Raw genomic sequence first — 15,227 nt, forward strand, 5'->3', positions numbered from 1 at the left:
TGAGTTTTCTGCCTTGTTAGGAGGTGTTTTTGTTTGATATCAGAACTTTAACTACTCTTAACGATACTGCTCGCTCCTCGATTACAGTGCTGTCAATGCAGTTCGAGAGATGGTGCCAGCCTTAGCCCGATTGTTTTCTGGAAGAATATTTGTTTTGAAATTTGTTAGCTGAGAAACCTGTATATAATATTTGGGGAACTCAACTAATGCGTCGAGTTAGATATAAGTTAATTATTTCCTTTGGTTATAATGAAAGCTAGCCCTTTGGAAATTTCCGCAGTTGAACCTGGCCTTGAGTTATTTTCATCCGGCAATTCGTGGTCAGCTTGGTAATTTTTCTTCTTTCCGGGTGACTGTGTTAACATAAACATACACGCATATAAATCGAATTATAGTCGTTTTGTATTATCTGCATTTGTATATAAACATCGGGTTGCCGAATTAATTGACGTCATATTACAGTTGCTATATATCTGTTGCACCGACAAAACGGTTTTATGCTGATTATTTGCGCTGTGTAAAAGATATGTTCTTTTTTTACTTTACATGCCGACAAATGTAGCGAGATAAGAAAAACTAAGAACAAAGCTGCATAACAGCCTTGCGCTTACAGCGCACACCTATGAGCATTTGACTAGGTGCTGGCAGTCTGCTCTAAACACTATGTAAGTCTTTTTTTCCTAATAAAATTACTGAGAAAACTTTAGCAACAACGTGTATTCGTTTTATGTGAGGTAGGGTTAGGATGAGCAGCAACAGCTCCTGCTGATTCTGCTGATTCTGCTGCGGCTGCTGCTCTGCAATGGACAGCTTGTTGGCCTGTTTAGGCTTCTGTATAGCTGCTGGGGATAGCCCTGCTGTTGCTGCACCTGCTCTGCTCTATTTCAACTGGGTTTTGGGCTTATTTGGGCTGCTGGGTAGTGGCTGATCGTACTACCGCCGTTGCTGCACCTGCTCTGCTGGACTGGCTGTTGGGTCTATTTAGGCTGCTGTGTAGGACTGATCGTGTTACGGCTGTTGGGCAGCGCTACTAGCTATGGCCACTAGGCAGTGTTGTAAGCCAGTGCGGTTTGGGTTGAGTGCGGTCTCAGAAGGAATATGGTTGTGCTAAGCCAGCATCCGAATTGGCCTCTGGTAGTTGACTGTATTCAGACACCGTTAAACTCGTGTTGCGTTATACGAATAGATTTATTTAAAAAAAATTAAATAGAAGCACTAAAAAGCTTTCGTTGCTTTTTTTCTTTCGGATGGTGATTACTCACAGTTTATTTCTTCACCAAGTAGCCAAGAAACGACGAGGTCTGCCTGCTGGTCGGAAAAATTTATTCCAGACAACTGGTATCGTTGGTGGTGGAAATAGAAAAGAATAAGCCAAAGCCGTGAGCCTAGCAGGTTACCCCAAAACGGAAATATCGCCCTGTCAAAATTGGTATTGACCACAGACGGCAGAGCTCGGGTTATTGCGTTAGAGGGCGCTGCACTTGGTACAGGCTAGCATTCTGAATCTAAGACCGAAACTACACTGCCAACTTTTTAATATTTTTTTTTTTTTATAAAAGAGCTTGAACAAGCCCTTCTAATACATTGTGGTTTTAGCAACTTGTTGCAACCTTTGTACTTTTCTCATATGTAAATATTTTACTGATTTTCCTTAAGACTCTTTCCTTAAGACCCTATCTAAAGAAAATTTTTATGAAAAAAATTAACTTTTATACTTTTGTTCTTATATTCCTTTTGTTTTATGATATTGCCTGCCTAACTTTAAAAATTCACAAGAAATCGAATTTCTGGCATGATTAACTTGTCCAACTTATTGTTGGTATCCGACTTAATCGGACAAGCTAATCATGCCAGAAATTCATTGGAAATGGGATATCTTGTGGATTTTTAAAGTTAGGCGTTTTAGTTTTTTCGGCCGTTGGGCACAATTTTTGAAGTTATCGGTTGGCCACAACTCGAGACACAAAATAAAATTTGAAAAAAAACTGTCCCAATGAAAAAGTTTTAAGTGGTATACACGTATTCTAGAAGTGGTACTTTTCCAGAACTTTGTATTTTTTTTTTTCATTTTGTAAACTAGTGTAATATATTATGGATATAATTCTATTTGTGGATACTTGAATTATTTGTAAGAGAAATATAGTGATAATGCAATAACAATTTTTAACCTATTCTTATGTACTGTTTGTTTTTTTATTTTTTATTATTTGAAATTATTATATTTTAATTTTCTTCTATACTTTCTACCTTATATTGTCCAGTTTATTAGAGATTTAGCTTATGTCCTGTTTTTTTTCAATAAAACGTGATCTCCTATTTTTAAATTAAAACTTGAAACACTTTTGTCATAGTTAGTTTTTTTTTGTTTGCTCTTGTGCTTCTAACATTAATTTAGCTCTCTTAAATGCTTGTTCTAGTCTGAATATGAATTCCTTAGCATAATTTTCTGTATTATATAGGAATTTTATCTTATCTATACCATTAAAATGTTTAGGCAAATTTGAAGTTTTACCAAAAACTAACTTACCTGTTCTGTTCCCATGCCCGTACTGAACATCTCTATTGGACCCTACTTTAGAATAAAATCTTGAAATAAAGCTTTTACTTTTGTTTTTGCACTTTTGTTTTTAATTGGAATTGCTACAAGGTATTAAGATTAAGGTTACTGCATATTCATTTCCTTGTTCGGATTTGAGTAGTGGACCTGCTCAGTGGCTGTTGGGTCTATTTAGGCTGCTGTGTAGGACTGATCGTGTTACGGCTGTTGGGCAGCGCTACTAGCTATGGCCACTAGGCAGTGTTGTAAGCCAGTGCGGTTTGGGTTGAGTGCGGTCTCAGAAGGAATATGGTTGTGCTAAGCCAGCATCCGAATTGGCCTCTGGTAGTTGACTGTATTCAGACACCGTTAAACTCGTGTTGCGTTATACGAATAGATTTATTTAAAAAAAATTAAATAGAAGCACTAAAAAGCTTTCGTTGCTTTTTTTCTTTCGGATGGTGATTACTCACAGTTTATTTCTTCACCAAGTAGCCAAGAAACGACGAGGTCTGCCTGCTGGTCGGAAAAAATTTATTCCAGACAACTGGTATCGTTGGTGGTGGAAATAGAAAAGAATAAGCCAAAGCCGTGAGCCTAGCAGGTTACCCCAAAACGGAAATATCGCCCTGTCAAAATTGGTATTGACCACAGACGGCAGAGCTCGGGTTATTGCGTTAGAGGGCGCTGCACTTGGTACAGGCTAGCATTCTGAATCTAAGACCGAAACTACACTGCCAACTTTTTAATATTTTTTTTTTTTTATAAAAGAGCTTGAACAAGCCCTTCTAATACATTGTGGTTTTAGCAACTTGTTGCAACCTTTGTACTTTTCTCATATGTAAATATTTTACTGATTTTCCTTAAGACTCTTTCCTTAAGACCCTATCTAAAGAAAATTTTTATGAAAAAAATTAACTTTTATACTTTTGTTCTTATATTCCTTTTGTTTTATGATATTGCCTGCCTAACTTTAAAAATTCACAAGAAATCGAATTTCTGGCATGATTAACTTGTCCAACTTATTGTTGGTATCCGACTTAATCGGACAAGCTAATCATGCCAGAAATTCATTGGAAATGGGATATCTTGTGGATTTTTAAAGTTAGGCGTTTTAGTTTTTTCGGCCGTTAGGCACAATTTTTGAAGTTATCGGTTGGCCACAACTCGAGACACAAAATAAAATTTGAAAAAAAACTGTCCCAATGAAAAAGTTTTAAGTGGTATACACGTATTCTAGAAGTGGTACTTTTCCAGAACTTTGTATTTTTTTTTTTCATTTTGTAAACTAGTGTAATATATTATGGATATAATTCTATTTGTGGATACTTGAATTATTTGTAAGAGAAATATAGTGATAATGCAATAACAATTTTTAACCTATTCTTATGTACTGTTTGTTTTTTTATTTTTTATTATTTGAAATTATTATATTTTAATTTTCTTCTATACTTTCTACCTTATATTGTCCAGTTTATTAGAGATTTAGCTTATGTCCTATTTTTTTTCAATAAAACGTGATCTCCTATTTTTAAATTAAAACTTGAAACACTTTTGTCATAGTTAGTTTTTTTTTGTTTGCTCTTGTGCTTCTAACATTAATTTAGCTCTCTTAAATGCTTGTTCTAGTCTGAATATGAATTCCTTAGCATAATTTTCTGTATTATATAGGAATTTTATCTTATCTATACCATTAAAATGTTTAGGCAAATTTGAAGTTTTACCAAAAACTAACTTACCTGTTCTGTTCCCATGCCCGTACTGAACATCTCTATTGGACCCTACTTTAGAATAAAATCTTGAAATAAAGCTTTTACTTTTGTTTTTGCACTTTTGTTTTTAATTGGAATTGCTACAAGGTATTAAGATTAAGGTTACTGCATATTCATTTCCTTGTTCGGATTTGAGTAGTGGACCGATCGTATCCACAATTAATCTGTCTAAAGCCATTTTTTTGTCGGGCAAAATTCCTTTGTTCGTGCATATATGTCCTAGAAAAGTAACTTCATAAAAAAAGAACATTTTTCGGGATATAAGATATAAGTTTTTGAGCATATGTTTCTCGAAACAGTCAATGACTATTAATGTTTCCTTTAAAGTCTCCATTATATTTATACCCTTGCAGAGGGTATTATAATTTCAGTCAGAAGTTTGCAACGCAGTGAAGGAGACATTTCCGACCCTATAAAGTATATATATTCCTGATCAGCATCACTAGGCGAGTCGATCTAGCCATGTCCGTCTGTCCGTCCGTTTGTCCGTCTGTCCGTCCGTTTCTACGCAAACTAGTCTCTCAGTTTTAAAGCTATCTGCATGAAACTTTCCCAAAAGTTGTCTTTCTATTGCAGGTAGTTATATACTATATACTATATTGGAACGAGCCGGATCAGACGACTATAGCATATAGCTCCCATAGGGACAATCGAAAAATTAAATTTAAAAAAATTATACCTTTGCTGTTTTTCATTTTTTTTTTAGTTCTTTGACATATAGTAATGGTTAAATATTTCAGAATTACGGTTTAAATTTCATCAAAATCGGACGACTATAGCATATAGTTCCCATAGGAACAATCGGAAAAAAAATATAACTTTGCTGGTTCTAAATTTTTGTTTAGTTCTTCGACATATAGTAATGGTTAAATACAGTTCATATCAAAATTATAAGACATCTACAAAATGATAATTGAAATACCGATAAATTGTTTATTCCTTAAACTAGAGGCTAAACAAAAAATTATGGCGAAAGTGAATGAAGTCCTCGTCGATAACATACCGTTACTTTTTATTTTTAGCCTAGCTTGGAAGGGAACCGCTACATTTCCAACCAAGATAAGGAAATTATCCTAGTTTCTACGTTAACACAATTATAAGACTCATTGCAAAAAGTGGAGTTGCCGTAACCGCGTCAATTTTTTTTTTTTAATTGTAATTAAAATTTAATACTTTTTGCATAAAATGAACGCTCTACGCTCTTGACAGACCAAGAAAAAGGGTCAATTCTGGCCTATTCTCGTCTCAGCTTGAATGTGAGCCAAATATCTAAAAAATATTGGTAGAAGTCGAACCGTTACCACAAATTTCTCAAGAATCCAGACAACTATGGCAAAAAACGAAGCACTGGTCGAAAACCCATACTTTCTGACCGCGATAAAAGGCGTATATTACATAAAGCCAGTAATTCTAACGCGTCGTGCTCCCAGCTAGCTGCTCTCAGCAGTCGAAAAGTCTCTCAAATGACTGTGTGGAGGACTCTAAAAAAACTCGGGACATATTGTCAGAGGTATTTTAAAAAAAATACCTCGAAAAGTCTCTCAAATGACTGTGTGGAGGACTCTAAAAAAACTCGGGACATATTGTCAGAGGTATTTTAAAAAAAATACCTCAGATTACTAAGCGTCATAAAATGGCTCGCATTAGTTTTGCTAAACGCAATGTAGATACTATCTGGGACTCGGTAAATTCAATTTAATATTAACCTTATAATTTTTTTTCATAAAAGGTAATTTTTTCGGATTAAAAAAAATTTAATCGCGATAGACCAGATGGATATAAACATTACTGGCGAGATTTCAAGAAGGAGCCTCCTAATTTTTCAAGGAGAAATTTTAAGGGGCGGATCAGTCATGGTTTGAGGCGCTTTTAATAAACTTGGAACTCTTAATTTACAGTTCACAAGCTCCAGGATGGACAGCAGTGAGTACATACGGGTACTGAACAATAGCCTGCTTCCATATTTGTTGGAAAATCGGGAAAAGCCGCATATATTTATGCAGGATAATGCCCGAATTCATACGAGCCGCCAAACCACACAGTTTTTGCGAGATTGTTTTGTCGAAGTTATGGACTGGCCAGCGTGCTCTCCGGATCTAAACCCTATAGAAAACATTTGGGGAGTACTAGCAAGGCGAGTTTATAAAGATAATGCCAAGTATGAGAGCGTTCAGGACCTTAAAACAGCTATTTTGTCTGAATGGAACCAACTTGAGCCAAGTTTATTTGAAAACCTCATAAATTCAATGAAAAAACGAATTTTTGATGTTGATATTAGTCTAGGCTCTGCCATAAACTATTAAAATGTTGTTTTCTTATAGCACTAATATATTTATAATTATAGTTTCTTATTTCTTACATGATAAGGTTAAAAATTAGACTTTTTTCATTTTTGTTAAACAAAATGTATAAACGGGAAAATAATAAACTAAAACCAAATAAAACATATGTCTAATTTATCTTTTAACAATTTCAGACTGGTTTTCCGCCATTTGGTTTGATATTATATAAAATATATAAAACAAGAAAGCAAGTAAACTTCGGCAAGCTGAAGTTCATATACCCTTGCAGCTATTTCAAAAACTAAATACTCTTGAAAACGTTAAAATTATGATTTACTTGAGTGTATTTTTAAAAACATTTAAGCTATAATAATTTGCAGCTTAATTATTTGATAGTTCCCATGGCAGCTATACGATTGTTCCTATGGGTGCTATATGCTATAGTCGTCCAATTTTGATGAAATTTAAACCGTAATTCTGAAATATTTAACCATTACTACATCTCAAAGATTTAATTACAAAACACCAAAGTTATAATTTTTTTAAATTTATTTTTCCGATTGTTCCTATGGGAGCTATATGCTATAGTCGTCCGATCCGGCTCGTTCCGACTTATATACTACCTGCAATAGAAAGACAGACGGACAGATGGACGGACATGTCTAGATCGACTCTTCTAGTAATGCTGATCAAGAATATATATACTTTATAGGGTCGGAGATGTCTCCTGCAAGGTTATAAACATCTAACTGTCTTATAATTTTGATATGAACTGTATTTTAGAATTACGGTTAAAATTTCATCAAAATCGGACGACTATATCATATAGCTCCCATAGAAATAATAAAAATATATAAAATAACTATTTAATATTTGAGCTGCAAATCATCATAGCTTCAAGTTTTTAAGCACATACGCAAGTAAATCATAATTTTAATGTTTTTAAAAATATTTAATTCTTGCAATAGCTGCAAGGGTATATGAACTTCGGCTTGCCGAAGTTTGCATTCTTTCATGTTTTTCATTTGTATTTATATTTTATTATTAAATGTCATCCTAACGCTACAAGTTTGGAACTTATAAGTTAATGCGCTAGTCACTAAAGTCATCCATATAAAGGAATGCTTGCGAAGGTTAGTCATCATTCTCTGAAAGGAATTTGGCGCTATTTTTAAGCCGAATAGTAACCGCGTGAAGCGATATGAACCATTACTTGTGTTTTCGAGTTCAATTTAATGAAAACCTGGTCAAATAAAGATATGAAAAGTATTTTGCTCTAGAGTGAAAATCTGCCAAGTGGGTTTCCTAAAACAAAAAGCTCAAATTTTCATGGAATTTTTTTCCTGTTTTGGGTTCACAACAACAACAATAAAATACATTTAAGCCGGTTTTGAGAATTTCGAAGTTTCGAAGTAACGCAACAACTTTGGTCACTTTTTTTTTAAATCCTACTTCCTCTTTATTTCATAACTTCTGATTGGTAGGAGCTATTTTGATGATTTCTTAAGCAATTACTGCTTACATATATTTGTTAGTATAAAAAAACATAATTTTTTTTCTTAATAAAACATAATTTTTTTCTTAAACATAAATTTATAATGCTTTTTTGAAAGAGTTCTGGACCAGCTACAGATTTCTAACTTATCAAAATATGAACATTGATTCATTTTAAAAATAATAAAAAAAGTGACAACTTTAACAAAGATTTGAGATACACGTGTTTTCTTGGTGCACAGCGATTTCTTATTAATTTGCTTATGATGATGACCTGATCTGTATTTGTTGTATTTAGTAGTCTTATGAATGTATTTTGAACTGTTGCTTTGGTATTTGCTATATTAATACCATTCTGAGTTTCCTGATTTCAATACACTGTCTTCTGCTGACTTTGTTTCAATTTTTCGTACAACTTGGGACCTTGCTGGCAGAATTATGAAGTTGATGCCAGAACATAATATTATTGAAACAAAAATCGGATATTTTAAGTTATTTCGTCTAATTATAAGTCAGTCTTCAGATGGCTTAAAATCTAATTGACAGTTGTATTATTTTAATAAAATTGATTCCTAGTACCATATTTCATTACAAGGAATAGCTAATTGTAAATTTACTAAATGATAGTCGAGTGGGATTATTTATTTAGAATTTCGATTTTCAATAAAAGTTAACCCTTTTGATTACCTTTAAGTTACCAAACTTCTTTTCTTAATCCCTGTATGATGATTATAAAATTATCTTGGAATTTTTTGCACCTGTGTCATTATTGTTTCGTGTACAATTGTTATTGAAATTATAATTCTGTCCGTTATTGCGATTATAATTAATATTATAATTATTATAATAATTATTATTAGTTTAATAACCGCGACCATTGCCTCTGCCGCCATTATGACCTCTGTTGTAGATATTACCACGCTGGCGTTAGCCTTTTTGGGCTTATAAAATGGAATTCGCGTTGCCTGTCATTTCATTGTACATTACATTGTAAGTACTTTTTGATACTATTTTGGCTTGTTTTTTGTTTTCCATGTTGCAAATTTTTGACCATTGTGCCATCAGCCGGAAGGCCTTCGTCAATATACGAGGCATCCAAGAGCCTCCGTAAATTGTCAATTTCTGTAGCACAGTTTTTCTTTCTGTGTGGTTTTTGCTAATTTTGCCTTTACAACGTCGGATGTTTCACCTACTATAGTATCTTGCTATGTTTTTAAAATTGCATCAATTCATTTTGGGCAGTTACCTCGTCTGACATTATGTTATCTTTTGTGTCTATTACACTTGTAACTAAATAAAACAAAAACACCTCTTGACAAGGTAAATTTACCTTAACTCCAAAAACTTATGATATCACGTTTTGTGAAGACTGTTTTTTATTTTACCAACAAAATTTGCATATTTTTATTCAATTAGTTTTGTAATCGACACGCTGCTTTTAAATTTTTAAGCAACAAGTTGCTTTAGTGTTCATTTTTTTCGCGTTCTGTTCTTTTTGCAGTTTTTTTATTGCGATTAATTCCAGTCTTTCATCGGTGATAATTCAATCTGATTACACCAATGAAATTGTATTTGTTAGTGTAATAGTTTCCTTACATGCATTATCTATTTTTTAACCTGTTTTTATATCTCTCCTGGATCGGACATTATGATTTTAATTTCCCAGATATATCTTGGTCTTCTCCTACTGACTCATTTTTTCCTCACCAAATTGATAGAGCATATTTTTAGGAGGAAATTCTGGAGAATGCACAGTGGTCGGTTCCATGGGCCATAAATAAAAAAATCAAAGTCAAAATTTTGTTTGTCAATGTACTAATTCTTATTTATAATTGGTCTAGCTATTTGAATTTATTCATCTTTTTGTTTTGCTCTATCTGTCCTCTTGAAGAATAGCATCGAATAGCATCATTGGGTATTTCAGCGTAAGCAAGAGAAGATTTCCTTAAAATATTGTTTAAGCTTATAACAAGTTTTAGTGCAATGAAATTGCTTAATATTATAAATAAAGATTTTAAATTCCATTTTATAAGAAAAACTATATGTAGTATGTGTTGTGTTTTGTGTTAATCATTATTGTATTTAGTACATAATTGTGAGCTTTCTTGGTTTGCCTTTTCTGAGTTTGGTTAGAGTTTTAGTTGTGATGGTATTCATTGGCACAAACAAATCTTTTTGTATAATATTCTTAAGCATTTTAAGAATATAAGAATGTTTAATTCAAGTGCCGAACGGCTTGCAATTATACGAAAATGTAATCTAACCTCGATTTTTAAAAAAAGACGTGCTTCTGCTGTTTGTTGTAGTTTGTTGCCGTTTGTTGGTTTTATTCTCGTTTGTTGTTATTTTTGTGTTGTGTTTTGTGTTTATATTCTTTTCTTTAAAATAATAGCTTATTACTTCCTTGGAAGTGCCAATTTTCACGCTTGCGTTCTGTTCTGTGACGTACCAATGAAAGCTATATGATATAGTTGTCCGATTTCAATACTATTAAAACCGAAACTCGGGAATATTAAACTATGACTAAATCTTAAAAAAAAATAATACAAAATGTAGAAACAAAAAAGTTATAATTATTTTTTTTTTTTTTCATTTTTTTCCCCGATTGTTCATATAAAAGCTATAGGATATAGTGGTACGATCTGGCCAATTCTTGTCGCATATATGTATAACATTTTTCTAGATTTTTGGTACAAGTTTCAAAGCGATAGCCCCTCTAGAAATATTTATGGCCTCGGCTCCCATACAATCACGATCACTGTGCGCTGCTTTGAAATTTTTAAGTAACAAGGCCGATCGAGCTCCAGTCTTACATCGGAGATAATTCAGACTGATTACCCCAGTAAAATAGGATGTGTAAGTGTAAAAGTTTCCTTATATGCCTTACCTATTTTTGTAACCTGTTCTACATCCCCCCTGGGTCTGACATTTTAATTTATGAACATCATTTGTCTACTATTATATCTCTACATTCTTTTCATAAATTGACCCTTCTAATGAGAATGCGTGTAAGTCGGCACAACCTCTATGAAAGTCGTATTAATTTAAATAAGAGTTGGCGTCGAATTGTGCGTTTTTATTTGGTTAATGTCTCGGATGTTGAAGTTCTCAGGCAGTGTTACCACGCCGAAAAACGGCACGTTTAAAAACACATAATTATCAATAAATTAAACGGTTTATATAGTCTTTAATAAATATATAAATTTGATCTTTCTAAAATGGCATATTTTAATTAAGTTAATGTGTTATGGTTGCCATATCACATTGTGGTTCGCGTCTTGGTACCCAGTGGTACACAATTTTCTTAAAAAACCGTTGGTTTTCATTCATTTCCTTTAGATTTTCACAAAACGTTCTTTAGACAATCCCCAATGTGCCTATGTACCGTGCATATTGGCACAACATCTACAAAGGGAGCCCTTTGTAATTTAATTTAGGCCCCCCTTTTTTGTATGGGAAAAATCAGATTATCTCAAAAAGATTCGGTTTTATTTTCATGAAACTTTCTGAAAAGAAGCTTGAAGCTTGTGGCTTAGCGTACATATTGGCACAACCTCTGTGGGGAATCAGTTGGCAAAATTGTGGAGACCCGATTTTCAAATGCATATCTTAAATAATTGCGCACTTCTAATATTCTTAAATCACATAAATATCGTTAGATATTTCAGTTCTTAGTATTTTTGCATTTACAATTTTTAATTTACTTGTTAAGTTACGAGAAAAATAAAAAAAATAAAAACGCTCGTTCCAATTTCCGTTGCTCCCGGATCGCCGCTAACACAACGACGCTAACTCGACGCACATGATAAATAAATGCGAATAAAAATCACTCTTCCGAATATATTTATAAAAAATACCAGCAATACTGATTTTAAACGATATTTCGTTAGAACCACCACTACAACTGCTGGTTATTATATGCATGGATGGCGCAATTTTTGATTTCTTTTAAATGTAAAACCTATTTTGCATACAAACTACTGAAAACAAAAAACAAGCATAGCAAATCCTGGTCGCAGGTCCACAATGCATTAGAGCTGGACCTCTGGCAGGAGAAAAATCCAACATGTACGGTTAGCTTTGCTCTTTCTTAGAAATTGTAGTTGTCTCTTTAGCAAACCCGTCAAACAACACTACCAGCTTCCCCTCCTTGTCGTTCAAGTTGGCAAATGCCTCGGTAGCATTATGGATGTCCTGCTGAGCATTAAAGGCTTCCGTAAATTCGCTCATATTCATGATCTTTCGTTTTGATTTGCGACATTTCAAAAGTAAACAAGCCCAGATCAGCTGTTCGTGCCACTCACATTTCGGAGTAGCATTAGCTAAATGCTAATACACCAATGGTATCACGCACATTTAAAAAGCAGGCTTTTAGTTTTTTTTTACCTTTAAATAAAAACAATTAAAATGTTTTTTGTTTTTTTTTTGTTTTTTCAAGACCTGTATTATATTTTTAAAAACAAAATTAAATTTATTTTTAATTTGCTTTCTTAAAAAAGCTCTAATAATAATTATTCATCATCAAATGGGTGGTTTTCTGAATTTTGAAAAAATATTTTTTTGTTGTTGCCGTGAACCAAAAAAGTCAAAAAGTGTAAAACAAAAAAGAGCGAGAGACGGAGGATGCAGGCTAACGTTGCCATTCGCCGCGAATCTGCAGTGCACCAGACCAAACTGTCCATAGATAGTTCAAAATGATTGAATTTTAGTCCCGAATGCTAAAAAATCGTGTTGAGTTGTCAGAAATAAAATCATAAGTCATATGTAATGTTTAGAGAACACAACTGGTCATAGAAAAGGATTTTTGATGGTTCACTAACAAAGAAGACATCTAGTGAAATGTAGTTAAGCAAGGCTTTATTATAATGTTATTATATATATATATATATTATAATAATAATTTTTAATGCGTTAAATTTTGGTGTACATATGTTCAATTTGGATCGATTATAATTTTTGAATATATTTTTTTTCAGTTTTTTTTTTAATGTTTGCTAAAAGGGATGGAGAAATAAAATGGTTCGGATATTCAGTTTCTGTGTGTGTATTAAAGTGAGTAAAGTATCGAAAAACGGTTTCAACGGACGTCGGCTACGCTGCAGGACTTGAAAGCCAAAAATACCTTGCCATACGCTAACGCTTTATCATATGTCGGATTCTGCTCTTCTTGTCACTTAATAAGAGGACCTGTCATAATTCATGCCCAAAGCTGAATGGCCTTGTGGTGCACCAAAGTCTAGGCGCGACGACGAATTTCATGATGCGAACCGTGGCGTGGATTACGCAGCTGCATGCGAAAGCGCCGATTGTTTTCTTGACCGCGATCTTCCATTAATCGGTTTTGGTGGATGGTGCCAACGGGTTGAAGCTGTGATGGTGGCGGGAAAACCACCGAGGCGAATCCTGGTCCGGTAGTTGGTCCGAGACCGGGAGCTGGAGCCACTGGAGGAAAAGGCAGTGTTATGTTCTGCTGCTGCTGAGCCTCTTCATCTTCGTTGGGACTCTCGTAGTCATCCATGGCCCCATCATTGGTCTGCACTAACGATTGCGATATGTTGTTGTGACCGATGTCCTCCCGGGCCATGGCGGTAGCCATGAGACGCTGACGGCGCTCCTCCATTAGGCGGTCCCGCTCTTTGTGTATGTAGTCTCGCTTGTTGGGCAGACCGGCTACGTTATTGGCAGACAGGGCTGAGCGGACAATATTCATATCAGTGGCCTCCATCCACTCATCTGATTCCGCAACGTAGCACTCGGTATGCGAGATGGTTGAGACGCCGTTAAAGCCGCCGATGGCAAAGATCATATCGTCAATAATCTCCAGCCCGAAGTTGCTACGCGAGTGATTCATTTCTCGAATGAAGTGCCAGGTCTGCGAGTCCAAATCAAAGCGTTCTCCAGTAGATAAGCGCGCCGTACCGTTAAAGCCACCAATAACGTACAGTTGGTTCCTAAAGGCCACGCAGCTAACTCCGGACCGACGATTGTTCATGTTAGCTATCCGCGTCCACACGTTGGTTATCGGGTCGTAGTACTCGGCGCTGTCAAGGCACTCCTGGCCGTTGAAACCGCCGGTGGCATAGATACGGCCTTGCAGGGTGCAGGCGCTGGCATCGGAACGCTGCATGTTCATTGGGGGGATAATGGACCACTGGTTGGTTTTCGGGTTATATCGCTCCACGGTGTTTAGCCGGTTGTGGCCGTCGTAGCCACCGATGGCATATATCATGCCGTTTAATTCTGTCACACTCACGTAGCAGCGGCGACTATGCATCGGCGCGATTTCGCTCCACTTCTTTTTTACTGCATCGAATACCCGGCAGGTGTTGAAATACTCAACACCATCGTACCCGCCTATCGAGAATATCTTAAAGCCAATCACGGCGGTTCCATGGTATGCGCGGGGACCAGCAGGATCCTCAGCATTGATGTTCACCCAGCGATCGGCCCTTGTGTCGTATGTCTCGATGCATCCTTTTGAGGTTCCACCGCTCCACCCACCAATGGCAAATATGACCTCGTGCGGCAGGCGCGGCATTGCAAGCGAAGGTGTGGTAAGCTGGAGTAATAAGGGAGATTTGTATTTGTATTTTTGTATTTGTATTTATTATAAAATTTCAATTTAAACGGCAAAAGGGAGAAACAATTACAATCGCAAAACATTTTTTCAAATTACCTCGTCTGCCTGTGGGTTTAAAAAGTCCAGATCATACATGAACTTGAAGGTGTCGACAATCAGGGGCTTGGCGGCTTCACATTGAATGACGTACGGGTGCTCCTTGACCTCTTCCATGAAGCACTGCGTATTAAAGACCAAAATAAAAATATCAGTACTAGTAAATCGCACACTAAAAAAAAAATATTTATATTACAAATCAGTCCAAACCCCTTGAGTATTTTTCGTCGCTTTTCTTGAAATAAAATAAAATGAATCTGGCTTTTGAACGCAGTTCTTTTTCATTTTTAAATAAAACAAATTTAAATGTCTTTTCAAAGAACCAATCTTAACGACAAATATCGTCGACTTTTTTAAATATATATTTTAAATATAGAATTTAATGTCTGCTGTTAAGCTTAAAACCGAGACACAGTTTGGCCCTTAACTTAAAATAAATAAATATAGTTGCACACTGGGGAATTTAG

The 15,227-nt window shown here is 35.1% G+C and overlaps 1 protein-coding gene across 3 annotated transcripts in view; it reads right to left on the reverse strand.

Moving 5' to 3' along the window:
• Window positions 1–12,924: 12,924 nt before the first annotated feature.
• Window positions 12,925–15,227, reverse strand: part of LOC108134593 (kelch-like protein 10) — an 89,563-nt gene continuing 87,260 nt past the window's right edge. For all 3 annotated transcript variants that reach the window (XM_041708793.1, XM_041708795.1, XM_041708794.1), the window contains 2 exons: window positions 14,761–14,883; window positions 12,925–14,643 (listed from right to left, as the gene is read on the reverse strand). In XM_041708793.1, coding sequence (XP_041564727.1) covers window positions 13,321–14,643; window positions 14,761–14,883 — 1,446 coding nt within the window. In that variant the 3' untranslated portion in view covers window positions 12,925–13,320. The remainder of the gene's footprint in view (window positions 14,644–14,760; window positions 14,884–15,227) is intronic.

The sequence above is a fragment of the Drosophila elegans genome, unplaced genomic scaffold, assembly GCF_018152505.1.
Source record: "Drosophila elegans isolate 14027-0461.03 unplaced genomic scaffold, ASM1815250v1 contig_397, whole genome shotgun sequence".
NCBI classification, from domain to species: Eukaryota; Metazoa; Arthropoda; class Insecta; order Diptera; family Drosophilidae; genus Drosophila; species Drosophila elegans.